Genomic DNA, 25,823 nt, shown 5'->3' with positions numbered 1-25,823 from the left:
GCCCTTAAGGGTCAATGCATTTCTAGAGCACGACTTAGTACTTTCCCATATTTGGGACCAGATTTCATCATCAAGCGTGAGGTTGAGATCTGCGTGCCAGCGGTCCATGTACACATGTTGGGGTGGGCCCGTGCCTGATATTAAGGAAGAGTAAAGTTGTGAGATCAGTCCTGGAGTGTGGGGATCTCTGTTACAAGTTTACAAGTTCGTTCAAAGGTTGTCATTGGAGAGGAGGTTATTGGGAATTTTATTTGAGATTGGATAAAATGTTTTATTTGGAGGTATCTAAATAATTCATTGGAGGGTAAGTTATTTTTTGATTGTAGGATGGGATAGGGAATGACTCCCTGGCTATCAACTAATTTGTGTAACAATGTTAGTTGATTGGTGGCCCAAACTCGGAAAGAAGACGGGGATTCAAGGCCTGGGACAAAAGAGGGGTTTCGAAGAAATGATAACAGGGGTAGGTGCGGAGAGATAAGGCCACTAGAATATTTTACTGAGTCCCATATCCTGAGGGAGAGACGAGTGATTGGGTTAGTGATGAAAGATCTATCGGTAGGTCGTACCCATAGGAGGTTGTCGGTAGTAATTGGATCACAGTCCATCGCCTCAATGGAGACTCAAAGAGGTGACTCCACCGAGGCGTGGTATTTGGAGATGGCAGCAATTTGCGCAGCATAAAACTATTTTTGGAGGTTTGGGACTCCTAGGCCTCCTGTTTGCTGCGTAGAGAGTGGGGAAGGAGGAGGTAAGGCGGATTCCAAGATATGTGAGAGAAGTTGATTCCCATTGAAAGGGGAAATTTGCCTCCAGTGATGGTGTCAGGTGGATCTGTATTGGAACTGGGAGGACTCGAAAGGGATATAAAAGTTTCAGGAGGAGGGTCATTTTGATTGCGGCAATTTTCCCTAACCAGGAAAGGGGATAGGTATTCCAGATTTTCAGCATATTAGTGAGTTTTGTGATCAATGCTGGGTAGTTTGCTGCGTAGAGAGTGGGGAAGGAGGAGGTAAGGTGGATTCCAAGGTATGTGAGAGAAGTTGATTCCCTTTGAAAGGGGAAATTTGCCTCAAGTGATGGTGTCAGGTGGGTCGGTAAGGAGATATTGAGTATTTTGGATTTGGTTGGGTTAATGGACAATCCTGATAGGTCTTTAAATGTTTTTAGAAGAGGCATCAAATTGGGGAGGGAAATGTGTGGTTTAGTGATGTAAAGTAGAATATCATCAGCGAAGAGACAAAGCTTATGTTGTTGCCCTGCCACCGAAATGCCTGTGACGTCTGGATGTGCACGAATGAGCACCGCTAGGGGTTCAATGGCTAGGGCAAATAGGAGAGGGGATAGTGGGCATCCCTGGCGTGTTCCTCTTTGGATTTGGAAAGGCGAGGATTTATAGCCTGCGTATTTTACTGATGCTATTGGTTGCGAATAGAGTGTGGAGATCCAGGTACAGAATCCCTTGCCAAATCCCCAACGACTCAGTACTTCGAGTAAGTAGGACCAGGACAGAGAATCAAATGCTTTATGCATATCTAGTGATAGTAGTATTGCTGGGATATTACGTTTTCTAACAAAGTCTATCAGAAGACAAGTTCTGCGTACATTATCTCCAGCTTGGCGGCACGGCATGAAGCCTACTTGATCTCTGTGAACGAGGTCACCTATAATCTTATTCAGTCTGGTCGCGAGAACTTTAGCCAAAATTTTGATATCAATATTCAATAAAGATATCGGTCTGAAGTTAGACCAGTTGCTATCGTCAGAGTTTGGTTTAGGGATCATGCACACAGTAGCTGCTAGAGATTCTTGTCTAAATTTGCCTCCTATTCGAAGGGTATTGAGGGCATCAGTGAGGAGCGGGGATAGAATTTCCCTTAAATTTTTTATAGTATGTTGCTGTGAAGCCATCGGGACCCGGACGTTTGTGTAATTTTAGTGATTTTATGGCTGTTTGTACTTCGTGGATAGTAATCGGTAAGTCTAGGGAGTTACGTTGAATATCTGAGAGGGCAGGTAAGGTTAAATTCGCAAACGTCTTAGATAGAAGGTCAGTATTTTTATTGATTCTTGGGGCTGATAGAGGGATGATAGGTGCTGTGCAAATTCTTGTACAATTTTACGGGGATTGCTAGAGAGGGTGCCATCTGATATGCGAAGGAGGAGGGGCTTCTGATGTAAGTCCATCCTTCTAAGTCTGCGGGCAAGTAATGAGTCTTGCTTGTTGCCCTGTAAGTAGAACTTATGTTGAGTCCTACGCAGGCTTTTTTCATTAGTTTTTTTTCGTTAGTTTTGAACATAACTATCCTTAAAGGAACAATAATGGGAAAGTCAGCTTTCCACAGACATGAAGGAGCTAATGTTGCAGCAAGTTAAAAGGAACATTTCTTAAGGGACCGTAATATACAGAGGTACAGGTACTCCTTGAATGAGATCCTAATAGGTTGGACTTGATGGTCTTTATTCAACCTCAAATACTATGTAACTATGTAACTATGTAAAATGCGGATCAGCCATTTATAATGGAAAGGGAAAGACGTCCCCAGAACATGTTGAGGTTTCTGTGGATGCAGCATGACAGCGCACAGCTCAGGATTTTCCATAACACAGTGGAAGTCAGTGCATGCTGTTGAGCAGAGCAGAGCCATAGTTAGCTTCTTTTGTGTCCGAGGCAAGAACAGAACATTTTGCCCCCCATTAGGGTATTTCAAGGAAAGGAAATAAATAACAAGGAAATTAATGATATTAGAACTTTTTATGGGGTGATACGAACAGAGCAGGGGAGTAAATCCATTTTTTCAGGGGTGATGGGGACAGAGCATGGGGACATGGGGTGAATACCGCCAACTATAGAGTACTAGAAACCCCAGCAATACATTATACAGCAATGCAGAATACCACCAGCTATAGATGACTACAAATCCCAGCAATACATTATACAACAGTACAGAATATTATGAAGCAACATTCTCTGTGTTGCTCCAGGGTGACGGCCTGATGTCTCCAGGGTCTCAGGTGGGCTGTTCGGAGTCTCAGGAGGGCTGTGTGGGGTCTCAGCAGGGCTTTGTGGGGTCTCAGGTAGGCTGTGGGGGTCTCATGTGGGCTGTGGGGGTCTCAGGTGGGCTGTGCGCAGTCTCAGTGGACTCAGTGTGTGGGGATCTCAAATGGGCTGTGCAGAGTCTCAGGATGCTGTGCGGGGTCTCTTGTGGGCTGTGGGGGTCTCAGGTGGGCTGTGGGGGTCTCATGTGGGCTGTGGGGAGTCTCAGGTGGGCTGTGGGGGTCTCAAGTGGGCTGTGCGGGGTCTGAGGTGGGCTGTGCAGGGTCTCAGGTGGCCTGTGGGGTTCTCAGGTGGGCTGTGCGGGGTCCGAGGTGGGCTGTGTGGAGTCTCAGGCGGCCTGTGGGAGTCTCAAGTGGGCTGTGCGGTGTCTGAGGTGGGCTGTGTGGAGTCTCAGGTGGCCTGTGGGGTTCTCAGGTGGGCTGTGGGGGTCTCAGGTTGGGCTGTGCAGATTAATTAATTATTAATAATTTTTATTTATTTTATTATTTTGTATCACATTTTTATTGTATTATTTCTTAATACATTTTTTTCATTTTTATTTTATTTGTTTTACTTTTTTCACTTAACTTTATTGCTATCACACAGGGGCTAACAAGTGAGTGCCTCAATCACCTTACTGTTCCTACGGCCCTGCGGCAGTGCATACAGTAGTCCGAAGTGTAGGTGCCCAGTCTTTTGCTTACTTTGGGCAGAGAAGCTGGACATGCATATACTTATACTGGACCTCCAACTGCTCCTCTGCAAACAGTAAAGGTATGAGAGTAAAGATCATCCACTGAGCTGCAAGCCAGTCTGCAAAAAGGGGTGTGCTAAAGTGTAATTATTGCTACTAAAGAGACTGTATATAATGTGCATACTCATCAGTGTCTAATAATAGAGTGAAATATTTTCACACTGAATTAACTGGAAGTGCAGAATGAGCTACAACAAGAATTATTCAGATTTACATTCCGAATTACAATGTGCTTGCTTCTGCACAGGTCAATGTTTACATTATATTGGTTATGACAAAGGAATGCTTACCACATATCAGTTGCTGTACTGATTGGTTCATAGCTGAGCACTTCTGGAGCTAAAAATAATAAGAAATCATATAAGTTCACAGGTGGGGACATTCTCTCAAGTATAAGTGTTAGTTAAAGATGATTCAATAGGACACCATTGCTTCTGACAACTCTATACAGTAACTGAGATGTCCATCACTCTGACCCCCTCTGGTACAGAATAATAAGCAGACATTGGTACAAGTAACACTAGTGTTCTGGAATAGTGCACTCATTCCAGAGGGATTTAAAAGGGAATGTCTAGTGGTTTTGTATAAATATTCTCTTTACTTATTATGGTCAGGCTTTTTAGTAGGTAATACATATTGCAAATAAATATGTTGCATTGCTATATCCTGCCAGTAGGTGGAGCTTTGGGGACTTCTTCATGTTTCTGCATTGCTGGTAAAAGTACATGTAGATCTGAGCGCTTCTATCCATTATAATTACAGTATATAAAATGCTCAATGATCCGTCTATAAACCAAATATATAAATGTAACCTCTGAGATAAAGGATAAATCCAGGGTTGCAACATCAGATTTTTATCTACAGGTGGTACTGCAGTTGAAATATAATGTGGATATCAAAACACAATTTACAGATAGAAATATGTTTAACTCTAGTTGCAGATTGTGTTCTAATTTCATGATTTACAGTATGTGCCCCTCCTAACTGATGCATCGTACAAACATTATATATTCAACGATAACACTAAAATATGCATATATGAGCAGATTGGCAGAGTGAGGCTCCAGGCAAAACTTTTATTATTTAAATAGTGGGAAATAGTTAGAACCTCTGTTAGGTTTTTAGTGGTGCCTGTGTCCCCAATGTGATAAAAATCATCCACACCCAACGAACTGGCCGTGATGTCACTAGTTGCTGAAGGAGGATTGAGATCTTTATTATGTCCAAAGATGTGATCCAATTTTACACTTACCTACATATTCTGGTGTCCCCAAAATCTCTCGGACCTCCTTAATGCTATCCACTTGCCTGGAGAGGCCAAAGTCTACTATACGAATATCACCCAGTGGATTGCTGCTGGTAAGTAAGATATTCTGTGGCTGGAACAGATAAACACAAAGAAAAGAGCGTTAGCAGAAGGTAAAAGTATAAGGGAAACTTGATGATAAATGCTTTTACTGGTAACAGATTGCAGATAATGATTTCATGTTCTGCTTTTTAATGTATCATATTACTAATGTAACATACGGTAGTAGGTGGAGGAATAACTAATTTCCTTTTAGGTTTAGGTTAGGGAAAGGAAAAAACCCAGGGACAGACCCGCCCTGCGTGTGCCAAGCCCTCACAGGACACAACAGGGATCGGCAGCGGCGAGGGGGGGAGCGCACATCTGCACACATTATACAAGCGATCCAGCAGCTCTACAGCCGCCGGACCACTTCTATGTAAACCAGTATGTACATGCTGCTACTCGTCCGGCTCCGGCGTCCTCTTATCTGTGAGTTAATTTTCAAGCCCTGTATTGATATTTTCCATATTTTCTTTATCTGTGCTCTTTGTTTTTGCCTCCCCCTTTCCAACCTCCCCCCTTGCCATGCACAGCGAGACCACCCCATCGCATACAGCTGTCTTTCGCATTGTGCCTTTTTATTTTCTCCTGTGTCTGGCTTCCTAGCAACATGAGACGCTTGAGGAGGTGCCTGCAGTTTACGTCACCGCACGAACATTTAAACTGTCGGATCTCGTATCTGCTTCTCCTCCTTCTCTTCGTTTGTGTCTCTTTAACACTCTTTCTGTTGTAAAGCCGACAGTCGGCTCTACAAGTTTAAACAGACTCCCGGCGGCAAAAGTCGCCGTGAGTCTGTTTAAACAGCCCCGATGCTGGCGACGTACACTGTACGTCGTCAGTCACGAAGGGGTTAAATGAGCAGTGGCTCCTGCTGCTGAACTCGATCGCCGCCGCCGCTGCTCGGCTTTAATACGAGTGATCTCGTTAGATCACTCGTATTAAACGAGCAGTGGCTCCTACTACTCGCCCGGTACCGAAACTGCATGTCTCGGGCATTTGCTCCATAAGACGCAGGCACTTTTTCCCCCTCCTTTTGGGGGGAAAAAAGTGCGTCTTATGGAGCGAAAAATACGGTAATTGAGGTATTACTCTCATGCATGCTGGCTTTGCAAGGTGATTTTTGATTTATATGTTTATGTAGTATTGTTTTCTTATGTATTTTGAATTAAGGTGGGATCTAACGTTGTGATGATATCATGAGGTGGGGTCTTGGTGCAACTAATTGTGTTCACACTATAAATTGATTGTAGATGCATTGATTGTTTGTCACAATCTCGCCCTGATGAAGGGACCCTGCGCGGCCCTGAAACGTTAATAGAGATACGTTGATGGTAGCGGGGGTTCAACAAAGACTTGAAAAACTTAATGCAAATAAATCTTGAGGACCAAATAACTTGCACCCCAGGGTACTTAAAGAGCTCAGCCATGTTATAGCAGCAGCGTTATTCCTCATTTTCAAGAACTCCATACTGACATCATACCAAGTGACTGGCGGAAAGCTACGGTTGTACCAATATGCAACAAAGGTTCAAGATGCCAACCGGGGGAACTACAGACCAGTCAGTCTAACATTAATAGTATGCAAACTGTTTGAGGAAATGATAAAGGACTATTTAGTGGATGTTGTTCGCGAGAAAGTCATAATAAGTGATAATCAGCATGGATTTAGGAAGGACCGTTCTTGTCAGACCAAGCTACTAACATTCTACAAAGAGGTGAGAAGATATCTGGATAAAGGAAGTAGTGTACCTGGATTTTGCAAAAGCATTTGACACAGTACCACATAAATGCCTAATTCACAAGCTTAAATCTATGGGCATAAATGAAATGGTGTGTACATGGATAGAGAACTGGCTACAGGAACGTGTCCAAAGATTATCAATAAATTGCTCTTTTTCACATTGGTCTAAGGTCGAGAATAGCGTGCCCCAGGGTTCTGTGCTAGGCCCAATACTGTTTAACCTGTTTATTAATGATATTGGGGAAGATGTTAATAGCCATGTTTCTGTGTTTGCAGATGTAATGCTCTGATACTAAAATTGGGAGGGTGACACGGACTTAAGACAGTATAACATTACAGGAGGACCTGGATAAAATAGGGGAGTGGGCAACTATATGGCAGATGAGGTATAATGTTGAAAAATTTAAAGTAATGCATTTTTGGGTTAAAAATAGGCAAGCGGAATACACATTAATGGGAACTCTACTAGGGAAGTCAGAAATGGAAAAAGATTTGGGGGTCATAGTAGACCACAGATTGAACAATAGCATGCAATGCCAGGGTGCGGCAAACAAAGCAAGCAGGGTACTGTCATGCATTAAAAAGGGAATGTACTGTAGAGGCATAGCAATAATTTTGCCACTTCATAGATCACTGGTTTGGCCACATCTTGAGTATGCGGCTCAATTTTGGTCACCAATCTACAGTAAGGATGTCCTGGAGTGAGAGAGTCCAGGGAAGGGCAAGGAAACTAAATAAGGGGCTAGAGGACCATAGCTATGAGACAAGGTTGCTAAATTTAAACTTGTTCACACTGGAAGTGAGGCGATTTTGATGTACAAAATGTTGGGTGGGGATGGCAACATCAGCAATAAACGTTTTTCTGTAAACTCCCTAAAAATGACTAGAAACCACCTCCTAAAATTGGCGGAGAAAAGATTTAACCAAAAAGGGCGTAGGGACTTCTTTTCAGAGTGGTTACATTTTGGAACTCTCTTCCACAAGCAGCAGAGAATATTGATTAATTAAAAAATCAATTAGATACTGTCCTAAGAGACCGTAACATACAGGGGTACAGGTACTCTTAAAAACTAAGACCACACAGGGGCTCATATACACACATGCACGCACAAACACACAAAGACACACAAAGGTTGAACTTGATGGACCTGTGGCTTTATTCAACCTCAAATAAGTATCTATGTAACAACAAAAGTGTGTGACTATTCCTCTAATAAAAGAAAACAAAAAACAAACAATGAAAAAACATTATCCAACGAGGTAATCCAAGATCAACCAGCGATGTCCACGATGCCGCCAACTCGGCAAAATAAAAAAAGAAGACGGCAGCCGACCCGCAATGAACTCCTGCCACAGAATGCCGTAGAATGACATTTTTACAATTGTCAGACGAATGACAACAATTGGGGGGAGTCAGCTATGACATCATGGCTGGCTCCACCCATTTGTTGTCATGCAATGACAGACCACTGTCCTCAAATGACCTGAAAAATCACTAAACATGAGCTTCCCCCAAAAGTTATATTTTCGGAAACCTATACTTGTAAAAAATAGTATTCACAATTTTGTATGCCCCAAATTGTAAATTCTAAATGACCAGCACTATAAAAACGTTTACCACTTATCAATTTATAGTTCAACTGAAATGTCACTAGAATATATATTTTTTACCTATAACTTGTGCAGATACCTAATATTTTCAGTATTATGCATATTTGTGGGTCATAGTATGTCAGGTGTACAGGCAGTCCCCGGGTTACATACAAGATAGGGACTTTAGGTTTGTACTTAAGTTGAATTTGTATGTAGGTCGGAACAGGTACATTTTTTAAGTGTAACTTCAGCCAAAAAAACATTTTTTAGTTTTGGATAGCATAGGGAAGGGTCACATTTGTTTCGCTGTCTGTTCCTGTTGTTCAGAAGATTATAATATAATTAAAAAAATGTTTTATTTAAAATGACACACCAAAAAAAGTTTTTTTCTATTTTTAATTTTATTTTATAAACTTAATTTTTTTTATTTGTTTGCATTTTTAATTATTATTTATTGAACTTTTTTTTTATTTTTTTGTCTTTTTAATTTTATTTTTTTTAAACTTTTTTATTTTAATGCTGGGAGCAATAGCCAGCAGCTTGATATTGGATATTTCAAATTGCAATAACCAATAGCAGGCTGGCTATTGCATCTGCCCACTGCTTGCTGTCAATCAGCAGAGGAGGGGCCTGATAAAGTTCTCTATCAGGTCCTCCCATGCTGATTGACAGCAGGCAGTGGGCAGGTGCAATAGCCAGCTTGCTATTCGCTATTGAATTTTACAATATCCAATAGCAGGCTGGGTATGGCTCCCAGCCTGCAGATGAAGATGAGGCAAGGGGGGCAGAGGTGCCGCTGCCGGACGGGGGAACGGAGAAGCTGACGGACCAGGGGAAGACAGCAGCGGAGGTACGGGGGCAGCGGAGCAACACAGACGGGGAGAACAGCGGGGATATGAAGGGACACAGGCCGCTGCAACCACAGTTCTCCTAAATGTACCGGCGGCTGCCGGTACATTTAGGAGTACTGTGGACCCCGTTCGTAAGTACGCATTGTCCGTAAGTCGGACGTCCGTAACTCGGGGACTGCCTGTATAGTTTTTTTTAATTCTGTAACCCTCACAGTCTCAGTGTCACATCCTCCACTGACCTCAGCGGCTATGTTCTCCTCACACTGAGCCGGCAGAGTGGAGAATCTAACATGCCATAGGAGTCCCTCGGCAGTTAGCTCTCTTTTCTTTCAGCGCCCCCCCAAGTGGAGCACATGCGACTGCTGCATCCCTGGTAGTTCTGCCAGTGTTCTCTTCACAGAGTTCAGTGCTGATTTTGAACACTTTATGCTGCATTGCTTGTCCAGACCACCAGGGCCGGATTAAGAGCATCACAGGCCCGGTGCTGAGGATTTTGGTTGGCCTTTTTATGTAAATGGCAACGGTCACTGGGGCCCTCTTCCTACTGTCCAGGCTGTTAATTGTAGTCTCTCTACAGCCTGGAGTGGAGCGCCAGGGCCCGGTTGCAGCTGTGACCCTGGTAAACTCCAAGCTGTAGAGGCACTGCAAATCTTAGCAATACATTATACAGCAATGCAGAATACCACCAGCTTTAGAGGACTACAAATCTCTGCATTACATTATAAAGCAATGCAGAATAAAACCACTAACTATAGAGGACTACAAATCACCGTAATGCATTACAGAGCAATGCAGAATACCACAACCTAATACAGGACTAGAAATCCCAGCAATACATTATAAAGCATGGTCAGTGCGGGCTCTTAGGCAGTCAGTGTGGGCTCTCAGGTGGTCAGCGTGGGCTCCAGGTGGTCAGTGAGGGCTCCAGGTGGTCAAAGAGGGCCCCAGGTGGTCAGTATGGGCTCTCAGGTGGTCAGTATGGACTCCAGGTGATCAGTATGGGTTCTCAGGTAGTCAGTGCGGGCTCCAGGCGGTCAGTGCTGGCTCCAAGTGGTCAGTGAGGGCCCCAGGTGGTCAGTATGAGCTCGAGGTGGTCAGTGCGGGCTCCAGGTGGTCAGTGCGTGAGACTAGCGGCCGCGGCTCTCTGCTCAGGCATATCAGAGGGCCGCTTGCTGGGGCCTCTAGGGGCCCTACTGAGGAGTGAGCGTCCGACTGATATGCCTGAATAGAGAGCCGCTACCTAATATTTCTACACTGTTTGTCATTGTGCTCATTGTCTCCATCTCTTTTTGGCCTTGTTTTCTTATCTTGCGAAACTTTAATATCTTTTTCTTTAAAAATAGTAGCTGACAAAGGGACAGAGAGTTCGGGCATGTGCAATGCCTTCATTAAGGTCAGCACGTGAAGATCTCTGTGCCAGGACCAGACACAATTTTTGTCTGTGGTTGGGAAACATGGAATTTCTGTTAAATATATGTTGGTATATAAAAAATAATCTGAACACAAACTTTACCTTTAAGTCTAAGTGGACAACGTTATTTCGGTGAAGGTAAAGAACCCCTTGCAGAATCTGGCTTATGAGCCGAATTACATCCTTTTCTGTGAAAGCTTCATCTTGGTCTGCTACACACTGATTGAAGATTTCCCCACCGGCTGCACTGGAGAAACAAAAATATGCAAGTTGAAATCAAAGTGTGATCTTTTTTTTTTCGGGCAAGACTGTAAGTGCAGCTGTTTAAAGACCGACTTCAGCCAAAACACTTTTATCAGACTTGAATGGGATATAACCTCTGTCAGGTTTTAATGCTGCATCCTATGGGACAGATGTTGTTCAGATGTCCTGATACCATTTTTCAAGGCCAAGTACAAGTACTCTCCCTCAGGTACTTGCCGATACCAATTACCGTTGCTTTTTCTTAAAGTGACGTTTTTGCTAAAACAATACAGACTAATAATTTTAGGGCAGTTTCTTTCTAATTATAAAGAATCCATGATTACTGAGCAATGGAGAATGGCAACAAACAATAGAGGATTACAAATCTCAGCAATCCATGATTATTCAGCAATGAAGAATGGCAACTAGCAATCATGGATCGCTGAGATTTGTAGTCATCTATAGCCAGTTGCCATTCTCTTTTGCAGTATAACCATTGATTATACCTCGATGGAGACTGGCAACCAGCAATAGAGGACTACAGATCCCATTAATCCATGATTAAACACCAACTATATAGGGCTGTGTGAGGTCTCACCAGGGATGCATGCAGGTCTCACCAGGGATGCATGCAGGTCTCACCGGGGATGCATGCAGGTCTCACCAGGGCTGCGTGCAGATCTCAACTGTTTAGGTCTCACCAGGGCTGCGTGCAGATCTCACCAGGGCTGCATTTGGGACTCACCAGGGCTGCATGCAGATCTCAACAGGGCTGCGTTTGGGTCTCACCAGGGCTGCGTGCAGATCTCACCAGGGCGGTGTTTAGGTCTCACCAGGGTTGCATGCAGATCTCACCAGGTCACCAGCAAGCGTAGGACCTCATGCAGCCAAACTTAATTTAAAGTGCCGGTACCGGCCTTAAGAATCGGGCATTTTCACGAGTGCTTGTACCTCAGAGGTAGTGAGCAGAATAAGTGAGCTGAATGCCGTTCAGTCACTGCTGTTCGGAATAGGGCGAACGGCAGCGAGTGAACTGCAGGAGGTTCGGCTCAGCCGATCCAGATGTTGGATTGGCTAAGTCGAATGGCTCCTTCACTTTGGCTCAGCCAAACATGCTGAGCATGTTCGGCTGAACCGAAGCCAGCTAATTTTAGCCGATGTACGGCTGGTTTTAGCCGATGTAAAGGCCATCAAACATTAACTGAAGGGGTTAATTGGCTCCCTGGCTGTGAGATGCCTTTATGTGAAGGTATTGTCTCAGCACATTCCATGTTCAGGGGCCAGCAAGACTAATTTGCTGTCTACACGACCGAGTGGCTAATGAGCAGTGAAGCACAAGGCCAATAGACAAAGGACTGAAAACAGCAGCATTTTTCTGTGACTCCAGCTGCTTTATGTAGGCCATGGAAAAAAAATATCAAATAGGACAAGAATAGTCTTTGTTGGTAATCTGCAGTAGGATTTAAAGGGCACTTGGCTATCCATTTATACCATCAAGTCACCTGTACATGTTACATTAAAAATCCATGATATGGTTTGAAGGAGGAATGTTCTAATCCTATTTTGTATTTTAGCTTTGTTTCCAGTTATTTTCCACGGAACTGTCTTTTACGCCCATATCACTGTATACATTTTGTAATCATTATTATGGGAGGTTCATTCAAGTCAAACATGACCATTTTGGTCACACCGATTGTCTTTCAGGCAGCTCTGTTTGAATCTCAGTCTTCATCTTGTCTACCTGTCTGCTCTGTGAGCTAAACTTAGGAACAGTCGGGAGATTTTCAGTAACTCTGCTGAAATGTCTGTTTTTGGTTTTTTTTAATCAGATATTATTTATTTGTTTTTTCTTTTTCCTTTCCATACATTGTGAACATTGACAATAAAACCACAACTCAAAACAACTAACAAAACAAAAACAAAACAAAAACAAAAAAACAAAAACCTGAACCTAAGAACAACAACAGAACGATCCCTATCTGCAGTCCCTACTTTTCTATCTATCTTTATTCTATTTATTATTGCCCATTTCTTTCCTTTTCTTCCACTTATAATATTATTTTTTGTCCTCTTAATCCAGGAGGTCCCAAGTCCGACTGATATTCATATTTTCAATCCACCTATTCCAAATTCCCTGAAATTTACCTAAATGGCCCCTCATCCTGTAAGTATGTTCTTCTGTCTGTTTAATCAATTTTTTGCATTGAATTAATTTTAACGAGAGAGGTTACTTTATCAATTTTATCTATTGTGTACTATTCACACATAATTTTACACCCTTTCTTTTTTCATTTGTACATTGATTATTTTCATTAATTAGTTCTTTAACTGTGCTCTTTACCCACCACAAACCACTACACCTTGTAAACACCTAAAGTCCTGTTAGGTGGCCACGTGGAAGCCCCTGTAGAAGGTCAAGCACACACAAATTGAGAGGGTTAAACAAGACAATTATAGTCAAGCAGATTGGGTGACCAATCAGCGTTACTCACACAGAGGGGAATTTGTCAAACCTGGAGCAGCCAAAACTTGGAGCAGTAGCATATGGCAACCAATCAGCTTCTCTCTTCTGTTTGTTCAGTTAAGATTTGAAATGAAAGATAGAAGCTGATTGGTTACTGTGCACAGCTGCTCCATATTTTGACTGCTCCAGTTTTGATAATTTCCCCTCACAGTGTTTTAGCAGAAATTATTTATTGTCTACTTTCCTCAATTTGAATGGAAAATAAAGTGATATTAAAGTCAAAAGTTTGTATTCATTTTTCAAATGCTGAATAAATCACTTGCAGTGGATGCTGCTCCTTGTTTAAATGTTTTAATTTTCTGCAGAATCAGCGGGTCTCTTGAGCACTGGCTCTGCTATCCTGTTTTAGGGCCAGTGCAGACCTGAGCGATTCAGGACACGCGTCCCGGGATCGCGCGGTCATGCACAATTGCAGACAGTGATTGGCCCATTAATTTCAATGAGGTAGATCTGCATGGCAATCGCAGAAAAAAAGGTACATGTACCTTTTTTTGCGATATACGACACGTGGCTGTTGTAGCCGCGACAGCCCTAAAATTATCACTTGCACTCCGACGTTGGCGGTGACATGTAACATGTGTGGTGCAATAGGCGCAATCGTTGTTTTAGCACGTGAGTGCACCTGACACATGTTTGCGTGTGTATTTGGGGGGCGGGGGACTTTAAAAAAAACTTTGTGGGTTTTTTTTATGCTTCTTTAATTTTTTTAATTTCTTTTTACACTTAACTTTACTGCTATCACATAGGGGGCTAAGCCCCCCATGTGATAGCCAGTTTACATGACAGGTCCTCTTTATGGAGACATCAGGGGTGTCCAAGACCCCTATTGCCACCTAGGGACCCCCAGAGAAGCTGTTCATCAGAGATCTGCTTCTGTAGCTGGGAATGACAGCTGAATGAGGAAGTGATGTAATATACATCACTTCCTGCATTCGGGGGCTGGAGAGGAGATCAGAGGGAGATCGTGCACCAAACTCCCTTTGATCTTCTGTCACAGAGCAGCCATGCCGATCCCGACTGCACCGGGCACAGTGGATCTCGGGACCGGCAACGGCAGTGACAGCGGCAGCTGCAGGGGGGGCGCTCGATCGCTTGAATGTAAAGCTACTCGTCCGGCTCCAGCGTCCTCTCGTCACAGACAAGTGGATTTTTCAAGCCCTGTGTATAACAATGCCCAGTTTATTACAGTAATTGATTCGATAAAATAATTAAAGCCCAGTGGAACTAAATACATTCAAGGTACATCAAACCAAGAGGTTTTCAAAGTCTTGGAGTTCTTTTTCTTTGGAAAGCTGCCACATCCTGAATAGAAAAGCATGTCCCCTGCCAGCAGAAGGATCCTTGCCTTTCTGTGTAGAAGCAGTCTCTCTGCAGAGGTCTAACACACTCTAGCCCTGCAAGCAGCAAAGTTCATGCTCTCTGCTGACTGGAGAGTTCCAGCTATGATTCAACAGGGGAGGTGTCAGCCCTCTGCAGAGAGACCAGAGCAAGGTTCCTTATCTGCAGCATGCTGACAAGAGACAGGCTTTTTTAGGCAGGATGTGACTGCTTTTCTAAAGAAAACAGATTTTAAGACTTTAATCAACTTTTGTTTTGATGTACTGTACCTGAAATATTTCATATTAAATAACCCTAAGTTTGCTATTAGCCCGCCATTGTCCCCTGCATGGCAGCAGACTAAACGAGGGAGGGGAAATATTGTAAACCAATTGGTTCTGCTGCAGTGCATTTTGTCTTCTGACACCTAGGGATACATTCACACTGTGCGATTGAGGATGCCTACGCACAGTAAAACCTATAGATCCTGCTGCAGGAATCCAGAATCTCCCTTTTACATGTGGCTGCTGTACCTGTTTAAGTTAATTGAGTAGTCGGTGACAGCGGGTGACTGCGGCCGCATCTGTAAGCTGCAGTCCGCATGTATTGTATCACAAAGATAGGTTTGGAATATATTACTGTGCCTGGCCTTAGAGCTTCCTGAAATGAGGTGAGAACAGAGGGATGTCCTCATCGGTATGCTGCTTTTGCTTTACTATTCAGTCACAGGTTGGAGTGTATCACTCAGCTGCAGTGCAGTCTGCAGAGCGGTTTCAGGTAATGTAGGAGCTGACTATGCTTTCTGACAAAGGTGTCTGGAACACAAGACTAGCGGAATAGAATTTTAAATATTTTTGACAGGTAAAGCAGTTCTCTTACTGTATAGGTATTGTAACTGTGGATTTAGCTGTGTGCCTGGAGTTCAGCTTTAAATGCCTGTACAGAATTTGTCAAACAATGTTACCAGGCCAAGACAAGCGGGACCTGCAGAGGGCACAACAAGGCTGCTTGGGGATTTACCTCCAGGAAACATCACTGCACCCTCCTCCCCCGCCACCACCCAGAGAGGAAGAAGAGGGCATGGGAACAGAGCAAATTAATTTAACATCAGCACTGTAAGTCCTTTTTCTATCTGCGTTACACTGCTCACCTCCGCACTCTGCATTACATTACTGACCTCCACTCTCTGAGCTAAATTACTGACCTCCGCACTCTGAGCTACATTACTGACCTCTGCACTCTGAGCTACATTACTGACCTCTGCACTCTGAGCTACATTACTGACCTCTGCACTCTGAGCTACATTACTGACCTCCGTACTCTGCATTACTTTACTGACCTCCGCACTCTGCGTTACTTTACTGACCTCCGCACTCTGCGTTACTTTACTGCACTCTGCGTTACATTACTGACCTCTGCACTCTGCGTTACATTACTGACCTCTGCACTCTGCATTACACTACTGGCCAATGCACTCTGCATTACACCACTGGCCAATGCACTTTACGTTATACCACTGACCTCTGCGTTACATTATTGACCGCCGCAACCTGTGTTATACCAACTGGCCAATGCATTCTGCGTTACATCGCTGACCTTTGTACTTTGCGTTATAACTGACCTCTGTCCCAATACTAAAAACCAATACCGGCACTTACATTTTACAAATTGACTCCGGTGTCTTAAGTCTGGCGCTTGCTGGGGACCCTGCGACAGTCTTCTGGGGACCACGCATTGCCTGCTTACAGCGCTTCTGTCACCCGCACATCTCCCCTTACTAAGACCCTCTACACCCCTCCTGACACCATCTGCCATCAGGCCAGGAGTAGAGTGGCAGCACAGAGTGTGTAGCAAATTCAAATACTATTATTCTGCATTGCTCTATGTTTGGCTGGGATTTGTAGTGATCTATAGCCGGTGCCATTCTGCATTGCTGTTTAATGTATTGCTGAGATTTGCAGTGCTCTATAGCCGGTGCCATTCTGCATTGCTATATGATGTATTGCTGGGATTTGTAGTCCTCTAAAGCTGGTGGTATTCTGCATTACTGTATAATGTATTGCTAGGATTTGTAGTCCTCTATAGCTGGTGGTATTCTGCATTACTGTATAGTGTGTTGCTGGGATTTGTAGTCCTCTATAGCTGGCGGTATTCTGCATTGCTGTATAACATAGGAAATTATTTACACAGCCCTGGTGTTTGCTGAGATTGCTTTTTAAAATCTAAAGAAAAGCTTTTGAGAGGTTTCCTCTTCTTCTGAGCTCTGAAACAATACCTGAGGAAGAAAGGAAAACCCTTAAAAGCTTGTCTTTTAATTAATAGGTCAGTACAATATATGGTTGGTGTGATATACCAACCACTCAGAGTTGTCAGCAGCGGTAAGATTTTCTGTAACAGCAAACCACAGATTTAAAAGTTTATATGCACTGTTTACTGCCATACGTTCACAATCTCCTTTTAAGGTGACACTCTGTGATCTAGAACATATTTTTTAGACAGTGTCTGTCAGGTGGGTAGGATGTGGTCACCTGTATGCAGCTTATATAGTCTGACATGCAAAATTCTCAGAAAGATGCTGCAGGTTTATAAAGTGTCTTACTAGGAATTTTACAGGGGTTTTTTTTTAGTGATTTGTAACAGTCATTGCTTTACACCAAGCAAAATATCTGGGAACAGGGCAGTGACATTACATGACCAAATTGCCTACCTAAAAATGTACACTCTTTTTTAAAAACACATACTGCTTTTGTTTGGTAAATTGTTTTAATAAAAACCCTGCTTAGATTTTTTTTTATATAAACAGACAAATAAAAAATGTACAAACATCATTTTAACAGCTTATAATAATAATTTTAAATATTTAAAAAAATATTTTTTATCAAGTTGCCTTTCATTAAAACAGCTAGAGCCAGCATCCTGACCATTTCTGTAAAAGTACCTTTCTCTGTGAAAGAGCATAATGACAGTTCAGCAGGAGCCAGCTTGTTTGTACACATAGCATTATAGTGAACACATGATTAGGAAGCAAGTTGGCTATTGGCTACAGAATCCACTCACTGCCTGCCATCAAAGAACAACGGGGCAGACCTGATGGGAAACCAGTCCCTCAGCATCCCATCAGGCCCCACCCACTATTAGGGTCACTGGTTGTTAAGGGGGCTTAACAATCCCTGACGCTAACAGCGGCGATGGAGCCCGTTAAGGATGCTGGTACCTGGTAACAACAACAATTTGATTGAAATGTCCACAAGAGGACAGAAGAAGAAAAAGATTCTAAGAAATGTTTTCATGAATAACCAGTTTGACTTTATTAAATATCAGGTGAGAGGCATCCGGTGGATAATTTTTAAAGTCACTCCAAAGAGGAAAGTGGCAGTTTCCCCCTTACTGACTCACATACCCTTACTGATATTTATCTAAGCTATGTTGGTCTGTTTCAGAGCTTACACAGGGATAATGAGCTCCCCCCTGTCTCAATGACTCGGGCCTAGTGAGTTCCGGCTCAGGCACTGAGATATGCATCATGGGCAAAGTGACAGGTTTACAGGAATTTTAGAGTTCACCTTTAATAAAGCAGAAAACACTATACACAGTAACTCATAACAACCATGAATTCTTCTTATCACTCTAAACTGTTTAAATATACTGGTTCATGGGTTACTATACTTTCCATATCATCACAGACCAGTAATTTTCTCTTAGAGCTATATATAACAGGTAAAGATGATTGTGTTCCCACTTACTATTCCATAACAAGGATGATTTCACTGTTTGTTTCATAGACCTCATGGAGATCCACCACATAGGTTGAGAAACGGGCCATTTCCAATACAGCAATCTCATTGATAATATCACTACGGCAATCTTCCCCCTTCCTGCGCTTTCTCAGGAACTTTGCTGCATATTCTTTGCCGGTCAGTAATTCTACACATTTTTTGACCACGGCAAACTTCCCCCTAAAAGAAAACGCAAGAAAAAAAATTAAATTTTATTTTTAAATGCTATACTTTTTATGACAATAAGCATTCTTACAGAAGTCAACTGTAAATTCAGTGAGGGGGATTAATCAAAACTGGAGCAGACAAAATATGGAGCAATTGTGCATGGCAACCAATCAGCTTCTTTCTTTCAGTTTCAAAGCTTAACTGAACAGAGAAGATGATTGGTTACTATGGGCAACTGCTCCAGATAAATCCCCCCCCAGTGTCTTTAATAGAGAAAACAGTGTCCTGTACATACAGATTAGGTGTTCTGATTTGTTAAAGTTTAAAGCTCCCCAAAAGGCACATAGAAAGCTTGTCAGGGTACTGTATAGACATTGCTGGTGTCATCCTGTAAAAGAAGAAGGTAAATACTTTAGACACTACTCTGTTTACAGGTTCTGATCGTGAAGTTCACGGGTAATCGATACTTAAGTGAATATTGATATCCTAAACCACAGCACCTCTCACTGTTTCCTCCTGTTGATCTGCACTACTGTGTTTTAAAGTGAGGTTGAGGTTGTTGGGGAAATTTGAATATGGCTTCAGTCAAGATTTAGGTCCGGTGGTTATGGTCCTGTTCCCTTCAGCTCCTCTAACCTTGTATAGATTTCATAAACAAGAATGAGTGGACGTGTGAAAGTATAGTTTGGTATGTTGGAAAAAGTAAGAGAGACTCTGGGAGACTTTGGGTTATCTTGCTCCAAGTGAGCTTGTTATGGCTAAATAATGAGAATGTCTTCTGGATATTCACAGAGTTTTTAGATGTCTAGAGCGTTACATAAGTGGGTTTGCCTGGTGTTAATGAAGGGGTATGTCAAGTGTTAATCAGCTTCTTTGCATAAATGTTCGAGATTATATCATTACTGAAGTGAAAACAATTTAGCACTTACCTCTTTGCAGTTAAAGGGGCACATATATATGTTTAATAAACATGGATTATACTATCATCACACAAGACAGTGGTCTAAATTATTGTCCAACAAGGTTAGAGGGAGGAAACAGTGAGAGCTGCTAGGGAACAAGGAGATCGACACTACCAGAAGAGTCAGATTCCCAGCAGATTTGGGGGGTAAAAACACAAGTGAACTGAGTGGTGTTCGGAAATGCGGTCACTAGGAAGAGTTAGAATTTACAGACTTAGTTTACAGGTGTTATTTTTTTTGTGACAGGCAGGTTGCTTCAGGGCAGGTGCACACCTAGACGACAGCCCACCATGCGGCATTCGTGCACAGTTCCACGCGGATTGCTGCTCAGTCAGGAGTCGCCCAGGTGTGCACCGATCGCGCTCGCCGTGTATCGCAGAAAAAAGGTACAAGTACCTTTTTTCTGTACCTTGTACTTTTTTCTGTGATACACGACGATCGGCTGTTTTAGCCACGATCTTATTCAGAAGCACGGGTGGAGTCACAGTGGGAAACCGTGCAATACGCCCGGGCGCGACTGGGGTGCCGTTGGAAAATAATGGCACCCACAGAGTGATCGGTGCACACCTGGGCGACTCCTGACCGTGCGGCAATCCGCGAGGAATCGTGCACGGTTCCTGCGTGGTGGGGTGTCGCCTAGGTGTGCATCAACCCTAAGGTAACACAGCAACCTGACCCCAGCTAGCTAAATTAGCATAAAGGAGCAATGCAACCCTGATTAATTCATCATTTTGTTCTTATGTCCTTTTTTTTTGTAACAAATTGTTTATTAATTTTTTCATAAAAGAAAATAAACATCGCATTTCACATAGGATGTGGTGACAATCATCGTTCCATTAATGTGATTCAAGTAGTAAGGCGACTCTTGGTCACAAGCACTATGTATACATCCTCTAGTATATTACAGTAAATAACTAAAACAAAACAAAAAAAAAAGAAAAAGGGAGAATAAAGCACAGGAGGGAATAGGAAAGGAGGGGGAAAGTCAGATAGAGAGTCCATCGGTGTGGGTCATACTGGTATTTTTTTCAAAGTCGGTGCATAGGGTTCGCTGTTGGTCTCCGGGTGTGCACCCACTTTATCGCTCGTTAACGGAGAAGTCTCTCATAGGTGTCTAAGGGTTTCCATATTCAATTCAGGATGTTGGTACGAGATCCAGGGCTCCCAGGTATTTAAAAATTTGATATGTGTGTCTGCCAGTATACTAGTCAGTCTATCATTCATCATAATATTGTCCAATCTCACCGTGAATTCATGGTATGGGATAAGTTGTTTTTTCCAATTGCTTGCTAATGTCAATTTGGCGGCAAGGAAAATTTGATGTGTCAAAGCGCTTTGGAATTTAGTTAAACCAGGTACTGTGGCGTGTAACAGAGCCTGTGTGGGGTCTTTAGGGATATGGGTATTAAAGAGACTTGACAGTAAACGATAAATCCTGCGAGAGGCAAATGGACAAGTCCACCATATGTGGAACATGTCTCCCTGGAGAGTGCACCCACGGAAGCACCTGGCGGACGTGGTCGGAAATATTTTAGCCAGATGGGTAGGGACTAGATATCAGCGGAACAGTACTTTATATGCCACCTCTACATTAGTTACATTAAGAGAGCATTTAGCAATGTTTCTCCACACCCCCTCCCAGTCTTCGTCAGTCCAGTTTAAATTGAGGTCCACAGTCCATTTTGCAGGATAGGAGTGTTGATGTCTGGTGAGTGGAGACATACATGTTCGAAACAGGTAAGCGGTTTGTTCAGGGTTCGTCTGTGTTGCAGGGAAGACACCAAATGTTGTATTTGTAGATATCTGAACCTTTCTATGTCAGGAATCTTTTTGTGTTCTTTTAGGTATGACCAGGTGAGACTAGCACTATTGCGAAAAAAGTCATGAAGTCGATTATAGCCATTGTCCCTCCACCATTTAAACAAGTCTGGGTTATCATGTGCAGGGGGAAATAGGGGTTGGGAAAGTATAGGGAGGAGGGGCAGGTTGGGAGACATGCTCTTATGTCCTTTTAATGAGCATCTGATGTTAGAATGAAAGCCATGTGTGCAATGCAGTAAAAAGTGATTAAAGGTGCTGCCCATTCCTCTCTGTGAAGGGTATTACAAGAAACTAATATAAAGAAAGAAATCAGATACTTACTGTATACTGACTCTGTCTATAACTAGATTTAACACTTGTTAATAAAGATATAAGCTGTTAAAACAGTAGCTTTTGTTATATCTGCCTGTAGTTTTGCTTTTCCTAGGACACTATAGCCAACAAAAAGGTTCATTTATTCAAAGTTGATTCTGAACATCTCATCAAGGTAACCTTTTTATGGAGTGATACATTTTTACAAACAAGCATATTTGATAAAGCAAACATTTAAATACTAAGGAAAGATTGGTAGAACAGATACTATATCAGATCTTTTATCATCTCTGGCAAAATAATGTTTTATCCATAACCAGCATTACTACTCCTTTAACTATCTGTGGCGATATGCTTTTCGCATTCTATTTTTGCTTTCCGGATTACTAGTTTGCATTTTTTGTTACATTCCTTGTATTTAAGGAACGCCAATGCCATCCCTTCCATCTTATATTTTATAAATGCCATTCTCTTTGCCTTAACATGTAGTTTTACAGTTTTACGTACCGTTTTAGATATAGTTAGATTTAATGATGCTACTGCAGAACACAAAGACTTAACATCAAAGGCTCACGGGAGGTCATTATACAGTTCTCACGTAATCAGAGGAAGTGAAGTTCTCTTCACTGAAGCATACCCATCCTACGCTTGCCACAAGCATCTGTAAATACGTCCTTTTATGCCTTCTTTTCTTCTAGTTTTGCATTTACTTCTATACATGAAGCTTCAAATGCCAGCCACATTAAATTAAATAAACACTATTAACCACAGAGTGTATACAGGACCTAGTTCCATTCAATACAAATGAAAGTTCAAGTTAAAAGAAGGCTCTCCCCAGGATGTAAGCCCGGTGATTATTCCTTACCATGAGTCCCAAGGTTACGTTGGCTGTTTGTACTATAGCAGGGACTGCCACACTCTGATGCCAGCAGAAGGACTGGAGCCTAGATTAATAATTGCAGCAGCACTCTATAGTAGTATAAACAGGAGCATAGGTAGTTTTTTTCTTGGGGGGTCCAGCTCTCTCAAACAATATGATTTGGAGGCACCCTCATGCACTCAGAGAATGAGATGACGCATGCAGCTCACCATGGTGAATTGTGTGTGTGCCGCAAAATTGAGAGGGGCGTCACAGAGTGCAGAACTTCCCTTCATTCGGGGGGCGTCCCCTGCAGTAAACCCTTTCCACCACTAGATTTCCACAGTTTTCTAGATTTAAAGAGGAACTTTACCAATATCTTCAAAATAACAGTAAAGGCACCTTTAGAAATGTTTAGTAACGACAATCTACAAACAGATACTTATAGATAATTGCCGGCTTTTTACTTTTTGCATACCTTATTTTTCCTTTCTTTCCCAGTCTTCTGACAGTGGCCATTTTAACTAAGGGCAGGTTACTCGATCTCCCTTTACGTCCTGGAACTAGGACATGTGACCATGCACATCATATCAGGGGAGGAAAATACCGTTCCCTGAGGTCTTATGAGAATACAGATGAGATTTCCCAGCAATACACTGTGATGTAACTAGAGCTGTATAGTATGCTGATGTGATTTTTAGTCAAAGGGGTAAAGGTCCACTTTAAGAAAAGTGATTGCTTAATGAGGTCAAAGTTAAATAAGCTATAGTGGGATTAAACATGTCCAAAGAATACATTTTAAAATGTAATATGTAAACTGGTATTTGCGTGTCTTGTCAACAAATATGAGCCTGAGACTATTAAATGTAAGCAATTAGAGCTAAGCCTAACTGTTTGTTCTTGTGAATGCTTTGCTGATGATATCTGTAATAAACTATAGAATGATAGCTATGTGTTTATCTTTGCCCGTTAGGAAAATAAGTGATTTCCGTTTACAGATAAATAAGAGGGCCATAAGCCTGTAATTCCCTACTTCAGAATACTAAGTGGTTTTAGCAGTAGAACTGAAGCCATGTTAAACTTTACCTTTTATCCATGGCTTACAAATTACCAGCTGAAACGCCCTGTTCTCCAACGAACCATGAAAATAGCATTTCTCCACCAGCTCTATCTGTACCCTGATTCAAAGGTTTACCTTTGGATTCCACAGGAAACCCTTACTGCAGAGTGTGGAATAAATGTTTCCTGTGCAGGCTAATAATGCTCTCTAGCATAAGGTCACTCTACCTGACTGATGTCTGTGGCATGCTAAAGGAACCAGGAAAAAGACTAGCTTTATCTATTCAGTAAAGACATCAGTCTTCATGACTCTATTAGTGATGCTCTCTACATGGACATTCTGCCCAGAAGATTTTCAACACTAAGAAGTACTCAAATGTGTGATAGTGTTATGAGAGTTGCCATAAATAATTACTTTATAGATTCAATACTATTTTTCTCTTGGAAGTTAACTTCTAATGGACCTAAACTAAAAGAATTAACCTTAAAGCAACCCTGCCGCTATGGGGGCCAAAGAAAACGAAATCACCCTGTAATAGAAGAGCATGCATTGATACCCTTTTGATGGCCTTTGTCCTAAAGCTCCACCGTTTTTCAAATTTCCTGCAGCTGAAGATAGTTGACACTTCCGGGTGACACTTTTATGCTACCCTGCAGGTGCCGTGGTTTCTCCCACTGGCTTCTATGTTCCTACAGCATGTAGTACTTATATTGTACTGCCCCGCACCCGCAGCCCAGCTGGGATTAAATTAGTGTACTGTACATGTGTGGGCCCAGCTTAGGAGACTGACAGGCAGCTCAATATTTCTCTGGAGCTAAGTATAAAAAAGACTTGGGAGGGCAGGAAATGAGGGGCAGTCCAATGTAAGTGTAACCGCACCAAAGGGGCAGTCATGTCATAATTACAAATACAGCTGTGATTCATATTAGGTTAGAAGTATAAATCAGCTATAAAGGAGGTGTGTCAATTAGCACTTTGACATGAGTTTTTACGGACAGGAGGAAAGAAGGGGAAAGAAGAAAAGACTTGATTCTCAAAAAATGATTAGAATGTGACCAATAAATATGAGAACACGAATCATCTAATCTGGACAAGGGAAGACACATAAATACAAGGGCTGCCACCAACCACAAAATAAGGCCTGTGAGAGATTCACATTCCTGACACTGTCAGCCAGAAATGTGTGCTCTTCAGAAAATACCAGGCAAGCACATATGTTTTTCACAAAACAGGAATGCCACTTTCTCTGAATAGATACACCCCCATACATATTTCCCTTGTAAACCAGATATGCTGGTTTGTGATGCTGGAGCATCACGTGAACTTTCAAAGCAACATGAAGCAATTAAAAGTGGTATGTCAACTGCCATGTGAATTTTCAAATCAATGTGGGTCAACTGTCAGAGAGAGCCCCCAAAAAGGCCCAGTGGTTGGTGTCTGTGAATGGTAGGCACATTGGTAAAATAAACCTTGCAAAACCACTAATGCCATCGGAACAGTTTATAAATACAGCAATCGCCAAACATAAAGAAATGACATGTAGAGTAATTATGAGTATGAGGTCACTCACTGGAATAGACAGGTTCTCAACATGAAAGGTACTAAATGCCACCAAAAAATCATGACATCTTTAAGTCAAAGGAAATGTGACAATGTGAGCTGTGCACAGCTGGACCCTCTAGTCCACATGTGTCAAACTCAAGGCCCAGGGGACGAATCCGGCCCTCCAGGCCATTTCCTAGACTTCTACTTTCAGATCTAGGTATTAAGTTATTACTAAAACCAGTGATAATCGAATGCAGAGGCAATTATGATAAAGATTAGATACATTTATATAGTCTTACAGGTACCTTTGAGGACAACCATAATGTTGATGCGGCCCACGATTAAATTGAGTTTGACACCCCTGCTCTATGCCCCTCCCGTGTACAAGTTTCTGCGTGAACATGCATGTTGTACCGCTCGGCACTTTCATGTGAATGAGGCCTGAACCACAAGTAGCCTATATAATAATTACTGTAATTTGACAGTGATCACCTAAAAACA

General features: G+C 42.4%; 1 protein-coding gene across 1 annotated transcript in view; it reads right to left on the bottom strand.

Annotated features, from left to right (window-relative positions):
- LOC108792987 (serine/threonine-protein kinase 17A-like) overlaps window positions 1-25,823 on the bottom strand; it is a 72,457-nt gene that overhangs the window by 4,018 nt on the left and 42,616 nt on the right. The window contains exons 2-5 of the mRNA XM_018563880.1: window positions 18,563-18,775; window positions 10,838-10,982; window positions 5,044-5,170; window positions 4,082-4,130 (exon numbers count right to left, since the gene is read on the bottom strand). Of these exons, the coding sequence (XP_018419382.1) occupies window positions 4,082-4,130; window positions 5,044-5,170; window positions 10,838-10,982; window positions 18,563-18,775 (534 nt within the window). The remainder of the gene's footprint in view (window positions 1-4,081; window positions 4,131-5,043; window positions 5,171-10,837; window positions 10,983-18,562; window positions 18,776-25,823) is intronic.

This window comes from Nanorana parkeri, unplaced genomic scaffold (assembly GCF_000935625.1).
Source record: "Nanorana parkeri isolate BGI_ZX_2015 unplaced genomic scaffold, ASM93562v1 scaffold707, whole genome shotgun sequence".
NCBI classification, from domain to species: Eukaryota; Metazoa; Chordata; class Amphibia; order Anura; family Dicroglossidae; genus Nanorana; species Nanorana parkeri.
This window is presented reverse-complemented; position numbering and strand designations above follow the sequence as displayed.